The following is a 15,331-nucleotide window of genomic DNA, read 5'->3' on the forward strand; positions in this document are numbered from 1 at the left end:
AGATTGGTATTTCCCATCTTTTGCTCAATTCAGGGATTTAGTTTTTGAGAGCAGAGGCTGCTTAAATCATCTACGTTTAAATTTGTTTGCTCTCCCGCCATATGCATATTTCCTTTCAATCTCTGACTAGGTGTAGCTGCTTAATAAATATGTGTTGAATGAATGAGGAACTGATTTTACTTTCCAGGATCTATTGGAGGAATACATGTGTGATAGAGTTTGAGAGTAAAGGGATTAAAAAAATTATATGTATATTTATTATATATATATATATAACTTTATATATTTATATTATATATAAATATAATATATATATATGATAATGGAATGATATTGATAATATAAGTGCTAATCTAGAGATTGGGCTCCTCAGAAATTTGGTAGAAAATTGGTGTTTCTCATTGGGAATTTCAGTGTACTACAAAGAAGAGAATCTGACAGCAATAGCCTAATAGACATTTAACAAGATGAGGCTTTCAGATTGACTCATTTAATTGACATGTTGGGAAGCCCAGGCCTTTGTGAAAATAAATAAAGTGTATGATAAATGAAGATGATATGCTTTTCCTTGGGCTTTATATACAAATCATTATTTTTATTTGTACATAGATGCCTTAAATAAATTTTTTTTTTTTAAGCTAAGAGCAGACGGCAATCAAAACCTTATAAACCTAAAAAGATAATTAAGATGGAGGGAAAGATTGTGGTGTATACAGCCTGCAATAATGGAAGTAGTTCTGTTATTTCTAAAGATGGAGAGCTATACATGTTTGGAAAAGATGCCATTTACTCTGATAGTTCAAGTAAGTTAACCTTAAACACCGTTTCACTTTTATGCACAGAAAGTCCTATACTAGACTTTATGTATTAAAAAGATATATCTAGAAAATTAACATTTGTAGCATGCTTTCTCTACATTTTTCACATTTCTTTCTAAGTACAGTGTTTTGTTCTTCCTTCCTGCCTTATTGCTGGGAACAGTGTCACTAGTTTCCTGCAGAGCTAATCATGGGGCTTGACTAGTGCAGCTCTACCTTAGCTGTTACTTTCTCTGGAAAGCTCTCCCTGGACTCAGTTAGACGCTCATGTGACATGTTCCTGGTGGTACTCTGGGGACATGATTTTCATAACTTAGCGAATTTATAACTGATGGATTATTTATCTCCTCCTATTGTTAGGTAGTTAGAGAAAGGCTATCTCTCTCTTATTTACTATTATATCCCCAGTGCCCAGCGCAGTGTCTGGTGCATAGTCGGGCCTCAGGAATTACTTGTTAAGTGACTGAGTGACTGATAACTACAAGTAGTGGATATGAGGGCTAGAACTAGCCAGATAAAGGTTTTATATTTATAAACTGTAATCTCAAAAACTTGTCATATTTGGTTGTTATATCTCCTTTCTAGCATTTAGAAATGAGTATAATGATTGTGGCAACCCACTTGGAAGGATTTTATATGAAGTAAATATGTAAAGCCTATAAATTTCTCTGTAAAAAGGAAATCAGAATTAACGAAGTTTCTGATTAGAGGCTTAGGTGATTGTCTCATGTGGGGAAAATGACATATATCAAACGTTTATAACTATCCATTATTAATTTGAACTGTGCTCAGGTGACTTATGAGATGGTTTAATGTGGTAATATCTAGAGTCTCAATTGGCCTCAACTGTCAGAGTGAATCAAAATTTGGAGGTGGGCTCATGTATAGTTTAAAAATAATATTCAGTGTAACTATTGCTTGCTAAAATCCTCTTGGCTAAGGCTTATGGAAACTTGTGCATTTATTCAGCATATAGTTATTGAGAACTAACAATATGTCAGGGATTGGTGGACCAGACAGACATGGTCCCTTTCCCTTTGAGGCTCTGAGAGACAGTTGGACATTACAGAACTTAAATGTTAGAAATCTGTGGTCTAATGGTTATGGATATAGACTCAGACCCTGGCATGGCCACTTTTTATTTGGCTAACTAGCTTAAATTACGTAACTCTTCAGAGCTTTTCTTAACTTTTCATTTTTTTTCCACCTGTAAAAGGGAGCTAATGATAATACCTGCTTCCTATGGTTCTTATAAGGTTATAGGAGATAATGCTTATGAAATGCTTAGAACAGAGCCTGGCACATGTAAGGGCTCAAGACATGTCAGCTAATACTGTTAATAATAGTAAATACTATTTCTGTATATACATATCTTTTTCAAGTATGCTAAATACTAACAATGGGAGTTTTTGAGGTATGCTTAACCAAAAGACTTAAGTTAGTATAGGGTGAAAGGGAAGGTCACCTTAAGGAAGTGGTATCTGAACTAATAATATAGAATAGTTTTGCCAAAGTGTGGTATGAGAATTCTATTATTTGTGATTTAAATAAAACAAATACTTCAACTTTTTAAAAATGTTTATATTTTAGTGTATGTTATAAATACTCAACAATCTTTGATTTTTACTGTTATTACTACTGAATAAGGTTAAAATGCTTTAGTCAAATTTAAAATTGACGCAAAAAATGTTAAGATAATATGAGCGGCACTTGGATATGGCAACTATAATGAATGCAATATGTGAATAAGTGAAATTTAAGAACTACCTGTACGTTGGATTGTGGAAGAAAGCATTGTAGATTAAAAATGATCGAAAAATACTGCTTTGGAATATCTCGCAGGTTTCTACAAAAACAATGTTATTTCAGAATACTCTGGTGAGTATTTTACTCTGTTGTGCTGAGACAGGTCAAAGCAAGTAAAGTACATGATTCAAAGGTTCCTTTGTTCTTGGGTCAAGAAAGTTTGAAATCTAGTGACCCTTCTGAGAATTGTTGAGAGGTGCTGCCACTTAGAGCAAGCGTTCAGGAGAAGCAGGCTTGAGCTAATGCCAGAGTAAAGATTTGTCCCAAGTCTAGATGATAACATTTTAAGATTTTGAAGCTTCATTACAAAATTATAAAATTAATTTACTGATACCCTGCCCATCTTTTGGCTACTATTTCCCATTTTGATGGGTTATTTTTTCCCAGAAATGAAAAGTTCTGCGTTGAAGTGGTCCTTTTACGTTACTGATGATTTACTAGGCCCAGAAAGGCTTTTTTGTTGTTTCTTACCAAGTTTGTATCTTTCCTGTAGGTTTGGTAACAGATTTGAAGGGCCATTTTGTAACTCAGGTAGCTATGGGCAAAGCTCATACTTGTGTTTTAATGAAGAATGGAGAAGTTTGGACATTTGGTGTGAATAATAAAGGACAATGTGGACGAGACACTGGTGCCATGAACCAAGGTGGGAAAGGTAGGTGTTTAATGTGTGGATATTAAATTTTGTGTTGTTTTCTTCAATAGTTTTTCAGAACACCATGGTGAAGAATCTTACTCTTTAAAAAGCAAGTGGCTTTTTGATTTCATACTTAAAATTATGAAAACTACTAAATTTCTTGTTTATTTGTCAGTCTATCACTCACTGGAATAATCACTATACTTTAGACTTCTAATTTCTGAGTAAATAAGCTTGCTTACTTGTATTTTTTTCTTAATTTTATATGAAATGAAATAGCACTTCTTTGATTTACCATCTTTAGTGGTTGAATTATCCCGGAAAAGTGCATTTTTGAAACTCTTTGTTATTCAGTCCTTTCATACCCCATGTTTTAGTTATAACAATTTTTGGCAGCAGTCTATCTGCAAATATTATCTTCCTGTTTAACAGCATGTACTACCTGTAATTTAATCAGTTCTTGACAACTAAGAGTGATCTATAAGAATACTTGACCCTTTATCAAGAGTGAAATTGTAGATGCACCTTATATACTGTATCCTTTGCCCCAACACTCAGGCTGTTGAAGAAGGATGAGAGGGGTTAATCCTTTGCCATGTTTGTGGTGGGGTTTTTGTTTGTTTGTTTTCTGGTTGTAGTTGTGTCTACCTCATGCTTACTCTCAGGTTTTACTTCTAGCTGCTATCAGTGTTGTCCTGTACCCTTCACTCCAATTTCAGGTTTTCTCTTTTTAATTTTGTATGGATGGAGAATAGGAAATAGAGACATATTATTAGAATTAAGCACTGAACTGTGTTTAAAGCATGAATGGGTTTGAGGATTAATATTTGTATAAATTAACAAAAACAAGTTTAGTTTTCTGGGGGCCTTCTTGGTGGCAGGCTCATCTGGATATCAGGAGCCCTCTATTTTTTTCTTCACCTTATTTATATTTGTGTATATTTAAAATACTTTAATTTTTAAAAGAGCAAGGCTATTAGAGCATGTTGATTTTAAAGAAGAGGGAAGAACAAAATGAAATGAATTACTTCAAAATGGAAATTATTTTTCTTCTTGCTGAACTAGTGAGCCATGGATTTGGATAACACCTACTAGGCATAAAGGAGAGAAGCAGCTTAGTTTTCTATATATAGTATAAATAGAGATTAAATTATATTTTATAAGAGTTCTGAACTGAATAAAACTGTTCTTTATTATCCTGAAACTATGTTTACACCTATGTTTTGGATTCTTAAGGTAAATTTTGTAATAACCAAAATGAAATTGTTAAAAGTTGTTTTTACTTAATATAAATCACACCCACTCTGTTAGTAAGTAATGCATTAGAAAGCAAACTGGTAGCCTAAGACACATAATGAATACAGGTTGCAGAGTTGCAAAGAAATAAAGGATTTTTAAAAAGATGTTTTTAAAAAGAAAACAGGGGCTTCCCTGGTGGCGCAGTGGTTGGGAGTCCGCCTGCCGATGCAGGGGACACGGGTCCGTGCCCTGGTCCGGGAAGATCCTACATGGCGCGGAGCGGCTGGGCCCGTGAGCCATGGCCACTGAGCCCACGCGTCCAGAGCCTGTGCTCCACAGCGGGAGAGGCCACAGCGGTGAGAGGCCCGCATACCAGAAAAAAAAAAAAAACAGGAAAAGTACAGAAAATAATAATGCAATGTAAAAAAACTGTGTATCTACCACTACGTCTTACCATTTTTCAGTAAAGAAATATATAGATAAGATTTAAGTGTCCCACATTCCCCTTCTAAGGCTTATTATTGTACTCCATTTCTCTCCAGAATTAGTCACGATCATGACTTTGATTAATATCCTTTCGGTCATGTTCCTGTATTTGTACTTGTTTTTATATATTTTGTATATTATATGCTCATATTTTACACGTAAAAAGAAGATTTTTATAAGTGCTAATCTATTTATATTTTTCTGTAATTTTTTTTTAATCTCACCATTGTGTTTGAAATATAGTGACACTGGTACATATAAATCTAGATGACTCATGTTAACTGCTGTGTAATAAACCGTGTGACTAACATATCACAGTTTATCCATTCTCCTGCTGATAGATGAGTTATTTCCAATTTTTCACTATTATAAATAATTTTAAAACCTCCTTTATTCATGTTTCCTGGCAGAAGTGTGTGAGACTTTTCTCTAGTGTTGTAGATTTCAGCTTTGCTAGATTTTTCTTGAAAGAGGTTGTACCAATGGATATTCTTAGAAGTAAAATCTGATTTTCCATATCACACTAATAGTATTGACAGACTGATTTTTGTCATTTTGATGGCTATGACATGGTTTTTCATTGTAATTTTTTGTTATATTGGAGTATAACATACATGCAGAAAAGTACACATAGCATAAGTGCACATCTTGATGAATTGTCACAAAATGAACAACACATTCATGTAATCAGCACCAAGATCAGGAATATTACCAGTATCCCAGGAAGCCCCCCTTTGTGTGCCTCTCCAGTTACTATCTACCTCTCCACTTAACACTATAAATTAGTTTTGCATACATTTGTACTTTATGTAAATGGAATCATGTAGTATGAGTTCTTTTGTGTCTAGTTTCTTTTCATTCAGCTTTATGAGATTCATCCGTAATGTTGCCAGCTAGTTATATATTCTTCATTCTCATCGTTGTATAGTATTAAATTGTGTGAATATACCACAGTTTTAAAATCTTTTCTAGTATTATGGACATTGGGGTAGTTTCTATTTTGGCTTGTGTTAGTGTTGCTGTGAACATTCTAGTAAATGTTGGTGAAAATATGAGTGCCCTTTTTTTGGGTATTTAACTAGGAGTAGAATTACTGAGTCTCTCTTGTAATTTGCATTCCCTCAACTATTAATAGTGAGTTAGACTCTCTTCAAACTTTTCTTATTTGCTTGCCTTTTTTCCTATTGATTTGTAGGAATTTTTTGTATATTGTATGCCTTGCAAATATCTTTGACCAACCTGTGGCTTATCTTTTACATTTATTTGTGGTTTCATTTGTTATATATAATTTAAAATTTTTGACAAGTTCTTTATTGTTTTCCTTTACAAATTTGTCAGGTTGGGGCCTTTATTTTCCATGTGAATTAGAATCAGTTTTTTTTACTTGTCACTGTGATTGGGATTGCTTTGAATTTAGAGATTAATTTGAGCATGATAGTTATAGTACTGTTGGGATGATTAAATGAGTAATACATGTAGAGCCAGTTACAAGTAAATGCTTGATGTGGTTTAGCTGTTGTTGTTGTTAAAAATATGACTTATGCCTTCTTAACGATTTCTTTATTCTAACTCTTGACATAGTTATCCAATACTTGGTCATCTAACTTCTCAACCTGTCCATAGATTAGAATTGGCAAAAATAAAAAAGATTATGTATACTATGAATTCATTTTTTGATTAGACAGACTTGTACTGAGTCTGTTATAAGCGTAAGTGGTCAGAGAATAAGGTTGACTAACAATAAGTGATGAAGTGAGTAAGATATAACCTTGTCTTTGAGGATCTAGGTCTGCTATGAAAGACAAACATAAAAAATAATTACTTGATTCCCACAGATTTGCTCTTTCATTTTATGGACTTGTAGCACTATATGTTCTTCATAATTCTGTCACAGTTGTATGTTTATACTTTTCACTATGGTTATTTGATTAATGTCAGTTTTTCTTAATAGCTTGCAAGCTTTATAATTGCTCATTATCATACTGCTCAGTGCCTAGAGCAGAGATTTGCAAACCATAATCTGATGCCTTACCTTCTCAGTGGCCTGTTTCTGTATGGCCCTTCAAGCTAAGAATGTATATTATATTTATAAAGGGTTATTTTTTTTAATGTGACATAGACTTATGTGGCCCCCAAAGCCTAAATTATTTACAATCTAGCCCTTTACAAAAAAGTTTGCTGACTCTGACATAAAGGAATGCCTGGGGCATAGTTGGTGTTCAATCAAAAAAAAATAGTTGAATGAATTATAACACAAGTAAATAAGTTGTAACCGAGGTATAAACAGGCTTTGAAGAGATAATCACTTACCCTGGAAAAAACTGTAAGTGCTTTCATAGGAACTGACCTCCGAGTTGAGTTTTTGAAAGCTGAAAAGGAGTTTCTCTGGTAGATGAGATAGGAAGAGGCATCCGATAAATGAGGCAGAGAGATACAGGTGGAGCAGGAATGAGCAAAGGCCCTGAGCATGTGAAAGGACACAGGTTGTTTATAAAGCAGAGGGAATTTAGGTTCAGCTGGAATATAGTTTGCATGGAGGAAACGAGGTTGGAGAAAATCGGGAGCCATGTTGTGACTGACTGTATCTTGCTAAGAAGTTTTGTTCTTTTGAAGACCTTTGAAAGACATGGGAGGTTTGTAAATTGTGGAGTCATAGGATCAAATACATATTTTAAGAAGCTGATTTCCGGGCTTCCCTGGTGGCACAGTGGTTAAGAATCCAGCTGCCAATGCAGGGGACACGGGTTCGAGTCCTGGTCCAGGAAGCTCCCACATGCCACGGAGCAACTAAGCCTGTGCACCACAACTACTGAGCCTGCGCTCTAGAGCCCATGCTCTGCAACAAGAGAAGCCACCACAATGAGAAGCCCGCACACTGCCACAAAGAGTAGCCCCTGCTCACTGCAACTAGAGAAATCCTGCACACAGCAATGAAGACCCAACACAGCCAAAAATAAATAATAAATTAAATAAATTTATATATATATAAAAAAGCTAATTTCCAACAATGAGAGGATGTTCTAGAGTGGACAAACTCTTGGCTTTTAGAATGTGGTTAGGAGACTTTCTTTGGTCTGTTGAACAAAAGTATTGGCGGTGAGGATGGAAAGTATGGACTAAAATCAGAGAAAATTAGACGTATGAGTGACAGAAAGTAACAGCTACGAGATACTCCGGCCATCACTGCCTCTTTTTGCAGAAAGGAAATGGAGAGAGCATTTATTAGTGGTCCCTAAATTAAATTTTATTTTTGTTCCTCTAATATTTTATCATTCCTGTGTATATCCATTGGAATTAGTATGTGTTCTACATTTTTTAAATTGGGAAATAAAATTACTAGTTTTTTAGAAATGGGAATAATCTAGATGAAAATTATAAACTGATCTTTCAAATAGGGTTTGGAGTTGAAAATATGGCAACAGCAATGGATGAGGACCTGGAAGAAGAGCTAGATGATAAAGACGAGAAGTCCATGATGTGTCCTCCAGGCATGCACAAGTGGAAGCTGGAGCAGTGCATGGTGTGCACCGTGTGTGGAGACTGTACTGGTTATGGAGCCAGCTGTGTCAGCAGTGGGCGTCCGGACAGAGTCCCTGGAGGGTAAGAGAATGATTAATATTCAAGATAAAATAATAGCAGAAATTACACAAAGCACATTCCTTTTCAAAGTTATTCTAGAGTTCATTCTGTTGTGTTGTTCTTAAAGGCACACTGGCATATAATTATAATTCTTATAATTGTTTTCTATTATAATTTGCTTCAGTGTTATTTTATTTAATGTGCTTTTCTTTCGTTTGATTTCTTTAAACCTTTTACTTTATTTTATTTTATTTATTTTTTAACATCTTTATTGGAGTATAATTGCTTTACAATCGTGTGTTAGTTTCTGCTTTATAACAAAGTGAATCAGCTATACATATACATAAATCCCCATATCGCCTCCCTCTTGTGTCTCCCTCCCACCCTCCCTATCCCACCCCCCCATCCCACCACTCTAGGTGGTCACAAAACACCGAGCTGATCTCCCTGTCCTGTGTGGCTGCTTCCCGCTATTTTACGTTTGGAAGTGTATATATTTCAGTGCTACTCTCTCACTTTGTCCCAGCTTACCCTTCCCCCTCCCCGTATCCTCAAGTACATTCTCTACATCTGCAGCTTTATTCCTGTCCTGCCCCTAGGTTCATCAAAACCATTTTTTTTTTAGATTCCATATATATGTGTTAGCATATTGTATTTGTTTTTCTCTTTCTGACTTACTTCACTCTGTATGACAGACTCTAGGTCCATCCACCTCACTACAAATAACTCATTTTCTTTTTTTATGACTGAGTAATATTCCATTGTATATATGTGCCACATTTTCTGTATCCATTCATCTGTCGATGGACATTTAGGTTGCTTTCATGTCCTGGCTATTGTAAATAGAGCTGCAATGAACACTGTGGTACATGACTCTTTTGGAATTATGGTTTTCTCAGGGTATAGGCCCAGTAGTGGGATTGCTGGGTCATATGGTAGTTCTCTTTTTAGTTTTTTAAGGAACCTCCATAGCTGTTCTCCATAGTGGCTGTATCAATTTACATTCCCACCAACAGTGCAAGAGGGTTCCCTTTTCTCCACACCCTTTCCAGCATTTATTGTTTGTAGATTTTTTGATGGTGGCCATTCTGACTGGTGTGAGGTGATACCTCATTGTAGTTTTGATTTGCATTTCTCTGATCATTAGTGATGTTGAGCATCCTTTCATGTGCTTGTTGGCAACCTGTATATCTTCTTTGGAGAAATGTCTGTTTAGGTCTTCTGCCCATTTTTGGATTGGGTTGTTTGGTTTTTTGACGTTGAGCTACATCAGCTGCTTGTAAATTTTGGAGATTTAATCCTTTGTCAGCTGCTTCATTTGCAAATATTTTCTCCCATTCTGAGGGTTGTCTTTTCGTCTTGTTTATGGTTTCTTTAGCTGTGCAAAAGCTTTTAAGTTTCATTAGGTCCCATTTGTTTATTTTTGTTTTTATTTCCATTTCTCTAGGAGGTGCGTCAAAAAGGATCTTGCTGTGATTTATGTCATAGAGTGTTCTGCCTGTGTTTTCCTCTAAGAGTTTTATAGTGTCTGGCGTTACATTTAGGTCTTTAATCCATTTTGAGTTTATATTTGTGTATGGTGTTAGAGTGTTCTAAATTTAATTTGTTTACATGTAGCTGTCCAGTTTTTGCAGCACCACTTATTGAGGAGACTGTCTCTTCTCCATTGTATATTCTTGCCTCCTTTATCAAAAATAAGGTGACCATGTGTGTGTGGGTTGATCTCTGGGTTTTCTATCCTGTTCCATTGATCTATATTTCTGTTTTTGTGCCAGTACCATACTGTCTTGATTACTGTAACTTAGAGGTATAGTCGGAAGTCAGGGAGCCTGATTCCTCCAGCTCCGTTTTTCTTTCTCAAGATTACTTTGGCTATTCGAGGTCTTTTGTGTTTCATTACAAATTGTGAACTTTTTTGTTCTGGTTCTGTGAAAAATGCCATTGGTAATTTGATAGGGATTGCATTGAATCTGTAGATTGCTTTGGGTAGTATAGTCATTTTCACGATGTTGATTCTTGCAATCCATGAATATGGTATATCTCTCCATCTGTTTGTATCGTCTTTAATTTCTTTCATCAGTGTCTTATACTTTTCTGCATACAGGTCTTTTGTCTCCTTAGGTAAGTTTATTCCTAGGTATTTAATTCTTTTTGTTGCAGTGGTAAATGGGAGTGTTTCCTTAATTTCTCTTTCAGATTTTTCATCATTAGTGTATAGGAATGCAAGGGATTTCTGTGCATTAATTTTGTATCCTGCTACTTTACCAAATTCATTGATTAACTCTAGTAGTTTTCTGGTAGCATCTTTAGGATTCTCTATGAATAATGTCATGGCATCTGCAAACAGTGAAAGCTTTACTTCTTCTTTTCCAATTTGGATTCCTTTTATTTCTTTTTCTTCTCTGAATGCTATGGCTAAAACTTCCAAAACTATGTTGAATAATAGTGGTGAGAGTGGGCCACCTTGTCTTGTTCCTGATCTTAGTGGAAATGGTTGCATTTTTTCACCATTGAGAACGATGTTGGCTGTGGGTTTGTCATATATGGCCATTAGTATGTTGCAGTAAGTTCCTTCTGTGCCTACTTTCTGGAGGGTTTTTATCATAAACGGTGTTGAATTTTGTCAAAATCTTTTTCTGCATCTATTGAGAATGATCATACGGTTTTTATCCTTCAATTTGTTAATATGGTATATCACATTGATTGATATGTGTATATTAAAGAATCCTTGCATTCCTGGGGTAAACCGCACTTGATCATGGTGTATGGTCCTCTTAATGTGCTGTTGGATTCTGTTTGCTAGTATTTTGCTGAGGATTTTTGCATCTATGTTCATCAGTGATATTGGGCTGTAGTTTTCTTCCTTTGTGGCACCTTTGGTATCAGGATGATGGTGGCCTCGCAGAGTGAGTTTGGGAGTGTTCCTCCCTCTGCTATATTTTGGAAGAGTTTGAGAAGGATAGCTGTTAGCTCTTCTCTAAATGTTTGATAGAATCCACCTGTGAAGCCATCTGGTCCTGGGCTTTTGTTTGTTGGAAGATTTTTAATCAGAGTCTCAATTTCAGTGCTTGTGCTTGGTCTGTTTGTGTTTTCTATTTTTTCCTGATTCAGTCTCAGAAGGTTGTGTTTTTCTAAGAATTTGTCCATTTCTTCCAAGTTGTCCATTTTAGTGGCATATAGGTTCTTGTAGTAATCTCTCATGATCCTCTGTATTTCTGCAGTGTCAGTTGTTACTTCTTTTTCATTTCTAGTTCTATTGATTTGAGTCTTCTCCCTTTTTTTCTTGATAAGTCTGGATAATGGTCTATCAATTTTGTTTATCTTCTCAAAGAACCAGCTTTTAGTTTTATTGATCTTTGCTATCGTTTCCTTCATTTCTTTTTCATTTATTTCTGATCTGATCTTTAAGATTTCTTTCCTTCTGCTAACTTTAGGGGTTTTTTGGTTCTTCTTTCTCTAATTGCTTTAGGTGTAAGGTTAGTTTCTTTATTTGGGATGTTTCTTGTTTCTTGAGGTAGGATTGTATTGCTATAAACTTCCCTCTTAGAACTGCTTTTGCTGCATCCCATAGGTATTGGGTTGTTGTGTTTTCATTGTCATTTGTTTCTAGGTATTTTTTTGATTGCCTCTTTGATTTCTCCAGTAATCTCTTGGTTATTAAGTAGTGTATTGTTTAGCCTCCATGTGTTTGTATTTTTTCAGAATTTTTTCCCTGTGATTGATATCTAGTCTCATAACGTTGTGTTCAGAAAAGATAGTTGATACGATTCAGTTTTCTTACATTTACCAAGGCTTGATATGTGACCCAAGCTATGATCTATCCCGGAGAATGTTCCATGAACACTTGAGAAGAAAGTGTATTCTGTTGTTTTTGGATGGAATGTCCTATAAATACCTATAAAGTCCATCTTGTTTAATGTATCATTTAAAGGTTGTGTTTTCTTATTTATTTTTATTTTGGATGATCTGTCCATTGGTGAAAGGGGGGTGTTAAAGCTGCCTACTATGATTGTATTACTGTCGATTTCCCCTTTTATGGCTGTTAGCATTTGCCTTATGTATTGAGGTGCTCCTGTGTTGGGTGTATAAATATTTACGATTGATCCCTTGATCATTCTGTAGTGTCCTTCTTTGTCTCTTGTAGTAGTCTTTATTTTAAAGTCTATTTTGTCTGATATGAGAATTGCTACTCCAGCTTTCTTTTGATTTACATTTGCATGGAGAATATCTTTTTCTATCCTCTCACTTTCAGTCTGTATGTGTCCCTAGGTCTGAAGTGGGTCTCTTGTAGACAGCATATATATGGGTCTTGTTTTTGTATCCATTCATCCAGTCTGTGTCTTTTGGTTGGGGCATTTAATCCATTTACATTTAAGGTTATTATCGATATGTATGTTCCTATTACCATTTTCTTAATTGTTTTGCGTTTGTTATTGTAGGTCTTTTCCTTCTCTTGTGTTTCCTTCCTAGAGAAGTTCCTTTAGCATTTGTTGTTGAATCTGAATGAGATCCTAGCTGAGAAGAGTAATCTTGGTTATAGGTTTTTCCTTTTGTCACTTTAAATATGTCCTGCCACTCCCTTCTGGCTTGCAGAGTTTCTGCTAAAATATCAGCTGTTAACCGTATGGGGATTCCCTTGTATGTTATTTGTTGTTTTTCCCTTGCTGCTTTTAATAATTTTTCTTTGTATTTACTTTTTGATAGTTTGATTAATGTGTGTCTTGATGTGTTTCTCCCTGGATTTATCCTGTATGGGACTCTCTGTGCTTCCTGGACTTGGGTAACTATTTCTTTTCCCATATTAGGGAAATTTTCAACTATAATCTCTTCAAATATTTTCTCAGTCCCTGTCTTTTTCTCTTCTTATTCTGAGACCCCCATTATTCAAATGTTGGTGCATGTAATGTTGTCCGAGAAGTCTCTAAGACTGTCCTCAATTCTTTTCAATCTTTTTTCTTCATTCTGCTCTGCAGTTGTTATTTCCACTATTTTATTTTCCAGGTCACTTATCCATTCTTGTGCCTCAGTTATTCTGCTCTTGATTCATTCTAGAGAATTTTTTTTTTTTTTTTTTTTTTTTTGCGGTACGCGGGCCTCTCACCGCTGCGGCCTCTCAGCAGCCATGGCTCACGGGCCCAGCCCCCCCGCGGCACGTGGGATCCTCCCAGACCGGGGCACGAACCTGCGCCCCCTGCATCAGCAGGCGGACTCTCAACCACTGCACCACCATAGAAGCCCCCATTCTAGAGAATTTTTAGTTTCATTTATTGTGTTACTCATCATTGTCTGTTTGCTCTTTAGTTCTTCTAGGTCCTTGTTAAACATTTCTTCTGTTTTCTCCATTCTATTTCCAAGATTTTGGATCATCTTTAGTATCATTACTCTGAATTCTTTTTCAGGAAGACTGCCTATTTCCTCTTCATTTGTTTGGTCTGGAGTGTTTTTACCGTGCTCCTTCATCTGCTTTGTGTTTATCTGTCTTCTCACTTTGCTTAACGTACTGTGTTTGGGGTCTCCTTTTCTCAGGCTGCACATTCGTAGTTCATCTTTGTTTTTGGTGGCTGCCCCTGGTGGCTAAGGTTGGTTCAGTGGGTTTTGTAGGCTTCCTGGTGGAAGGGACTAGTGCCTGTGTTCTGGCGGTTGAGGCTGGATCTTGTCTTTCTGGTAGGCAGGACCACGTCTGGTCATGTGTTTTGGGATGTCTGTGACCTTATTATGATTTTAGGCAGCGTCTGTAGTAATGGGTGGGTTTGTGTTTCAGTCTTGCTAGTTGTTTGCATAGGGTGTCCAGCACTGTAGCTTGCTGGTCGTTTAGTGGAGCTGGGTTTAGCGTTGAGATGGAGATCTCTGGGAGAGATTTGACCGAATGATATTATGTAGAGCTGGGCGGTCTCTGGTGGACCAGTTTTCTGAACTCGGCTCTCCCACCTGAGATACACAGGCCTAACACCCGGGCAGAGCACCAAGGCCCTGTTAGCCCTATGGCTCAGAAGGAAAGGGAGAAGAAAAGAAAGAAAGAAAAAAAGATAATAATAATAAAATGAAATAAAAAATAAAAAAATAATTATTAAAAATAAAAAAATTCAAAAGTAATTTAAAAAAAGCAAAAAGAAAAAGAAAGAAGAGAGCAGCCAAACCAAAAAACAAATCCACCAATGATAACAAGTGCTAAAAACTATACTAAAAACAAAAAAGCAAAAAAAAAAACGGACAGACAGAACCCTAGGACAAATGGTAAAAGCAAAGCTATACAGACAAAATCACATACAGAAGCATAAGGATACACACTCACAAAAAGAGAAAGAGGAAAAAAATATATATATATATATCGTTTCTCCTAAAGTCCACTGCCTCAGTTTTGGGATGATTTGTTGTCTATTCATGTATTCCACAGATGCAGGGTACGTACATCAAGCTGATTGTGGAGATTTAATCCGCTGCTCCTGAGGCTGCTGGGAGAAATTTCCCTTTCTCTTCCTTGTTCTCGCAGCTTCCGGGGTTCAGCTTTGGATTTGGCCCCGGCTCTGCGTGTAGGTCGCCTGAGGGCCTCTGTTCTTTACTCAGACAGGACAGCGTTAAAGGAGCAGCTGATTAGCGGGCTCTGGCTCACTCAGGCCGGGGGGAGGGAGGAGTACGGATGAGGGGCAAGCCTGCAGTGGCAGAGGCCGGCGTGACATTGCACCAGCCTGAGGTGCGCCATGTTCTCCCGGGGAAGTCGTCCCTGGATCCCGGGACCCTGGCAGTGGCAGGCTGCACAGGCTCCTGGGAA

The 15,331-nt window shown here is 36.5% G+C and overlaps 1 protein-coding gene across 2 annotated transcripts in view; it reads left to right on the top strand.

Annotated features, from left to right (window-relative positions):
- The window catches only part of MYCBP2 (MYC binding protein 2), a 266,872-nt gene that overhangs the window by 61,950 nt on the left and 189,591 nt on the right, over positions 1 to 15,331 (top strand). For both annotated transcript variants that reach the window (XM_079721660.1, XM_079721659.1), the window contains exons 13-15: positions 639 to 803; positions 3,118 to 3,276; positions 8,379 to 8,583. In XM_079721660.1, coding sequence (XP_079577786.1) covers positions 639 to 803; positions 3,118 to 3,276; positions 8,379 to 8,583 — 529 coding nt within the window. The remainder of the gene's footprint in view (positions 1 to 638; positions 804 to 3,117; positions 3,277 to 8,378; positions 8,584 to 15,331) is intronic.

Source organism: Hyperoodon ampullatus (genome assembly GCF_949752795.1).
Source record: "Hyperoodon ampullatus genome assembly, chromosome: 16".
Taxonomy (NCBI): Eukaryota; Metazoa; Chordata; class Mammalia; order Artiodactyla; family Ziphiidae; genus Hyperoodon; species Hyperoodon ampullatus.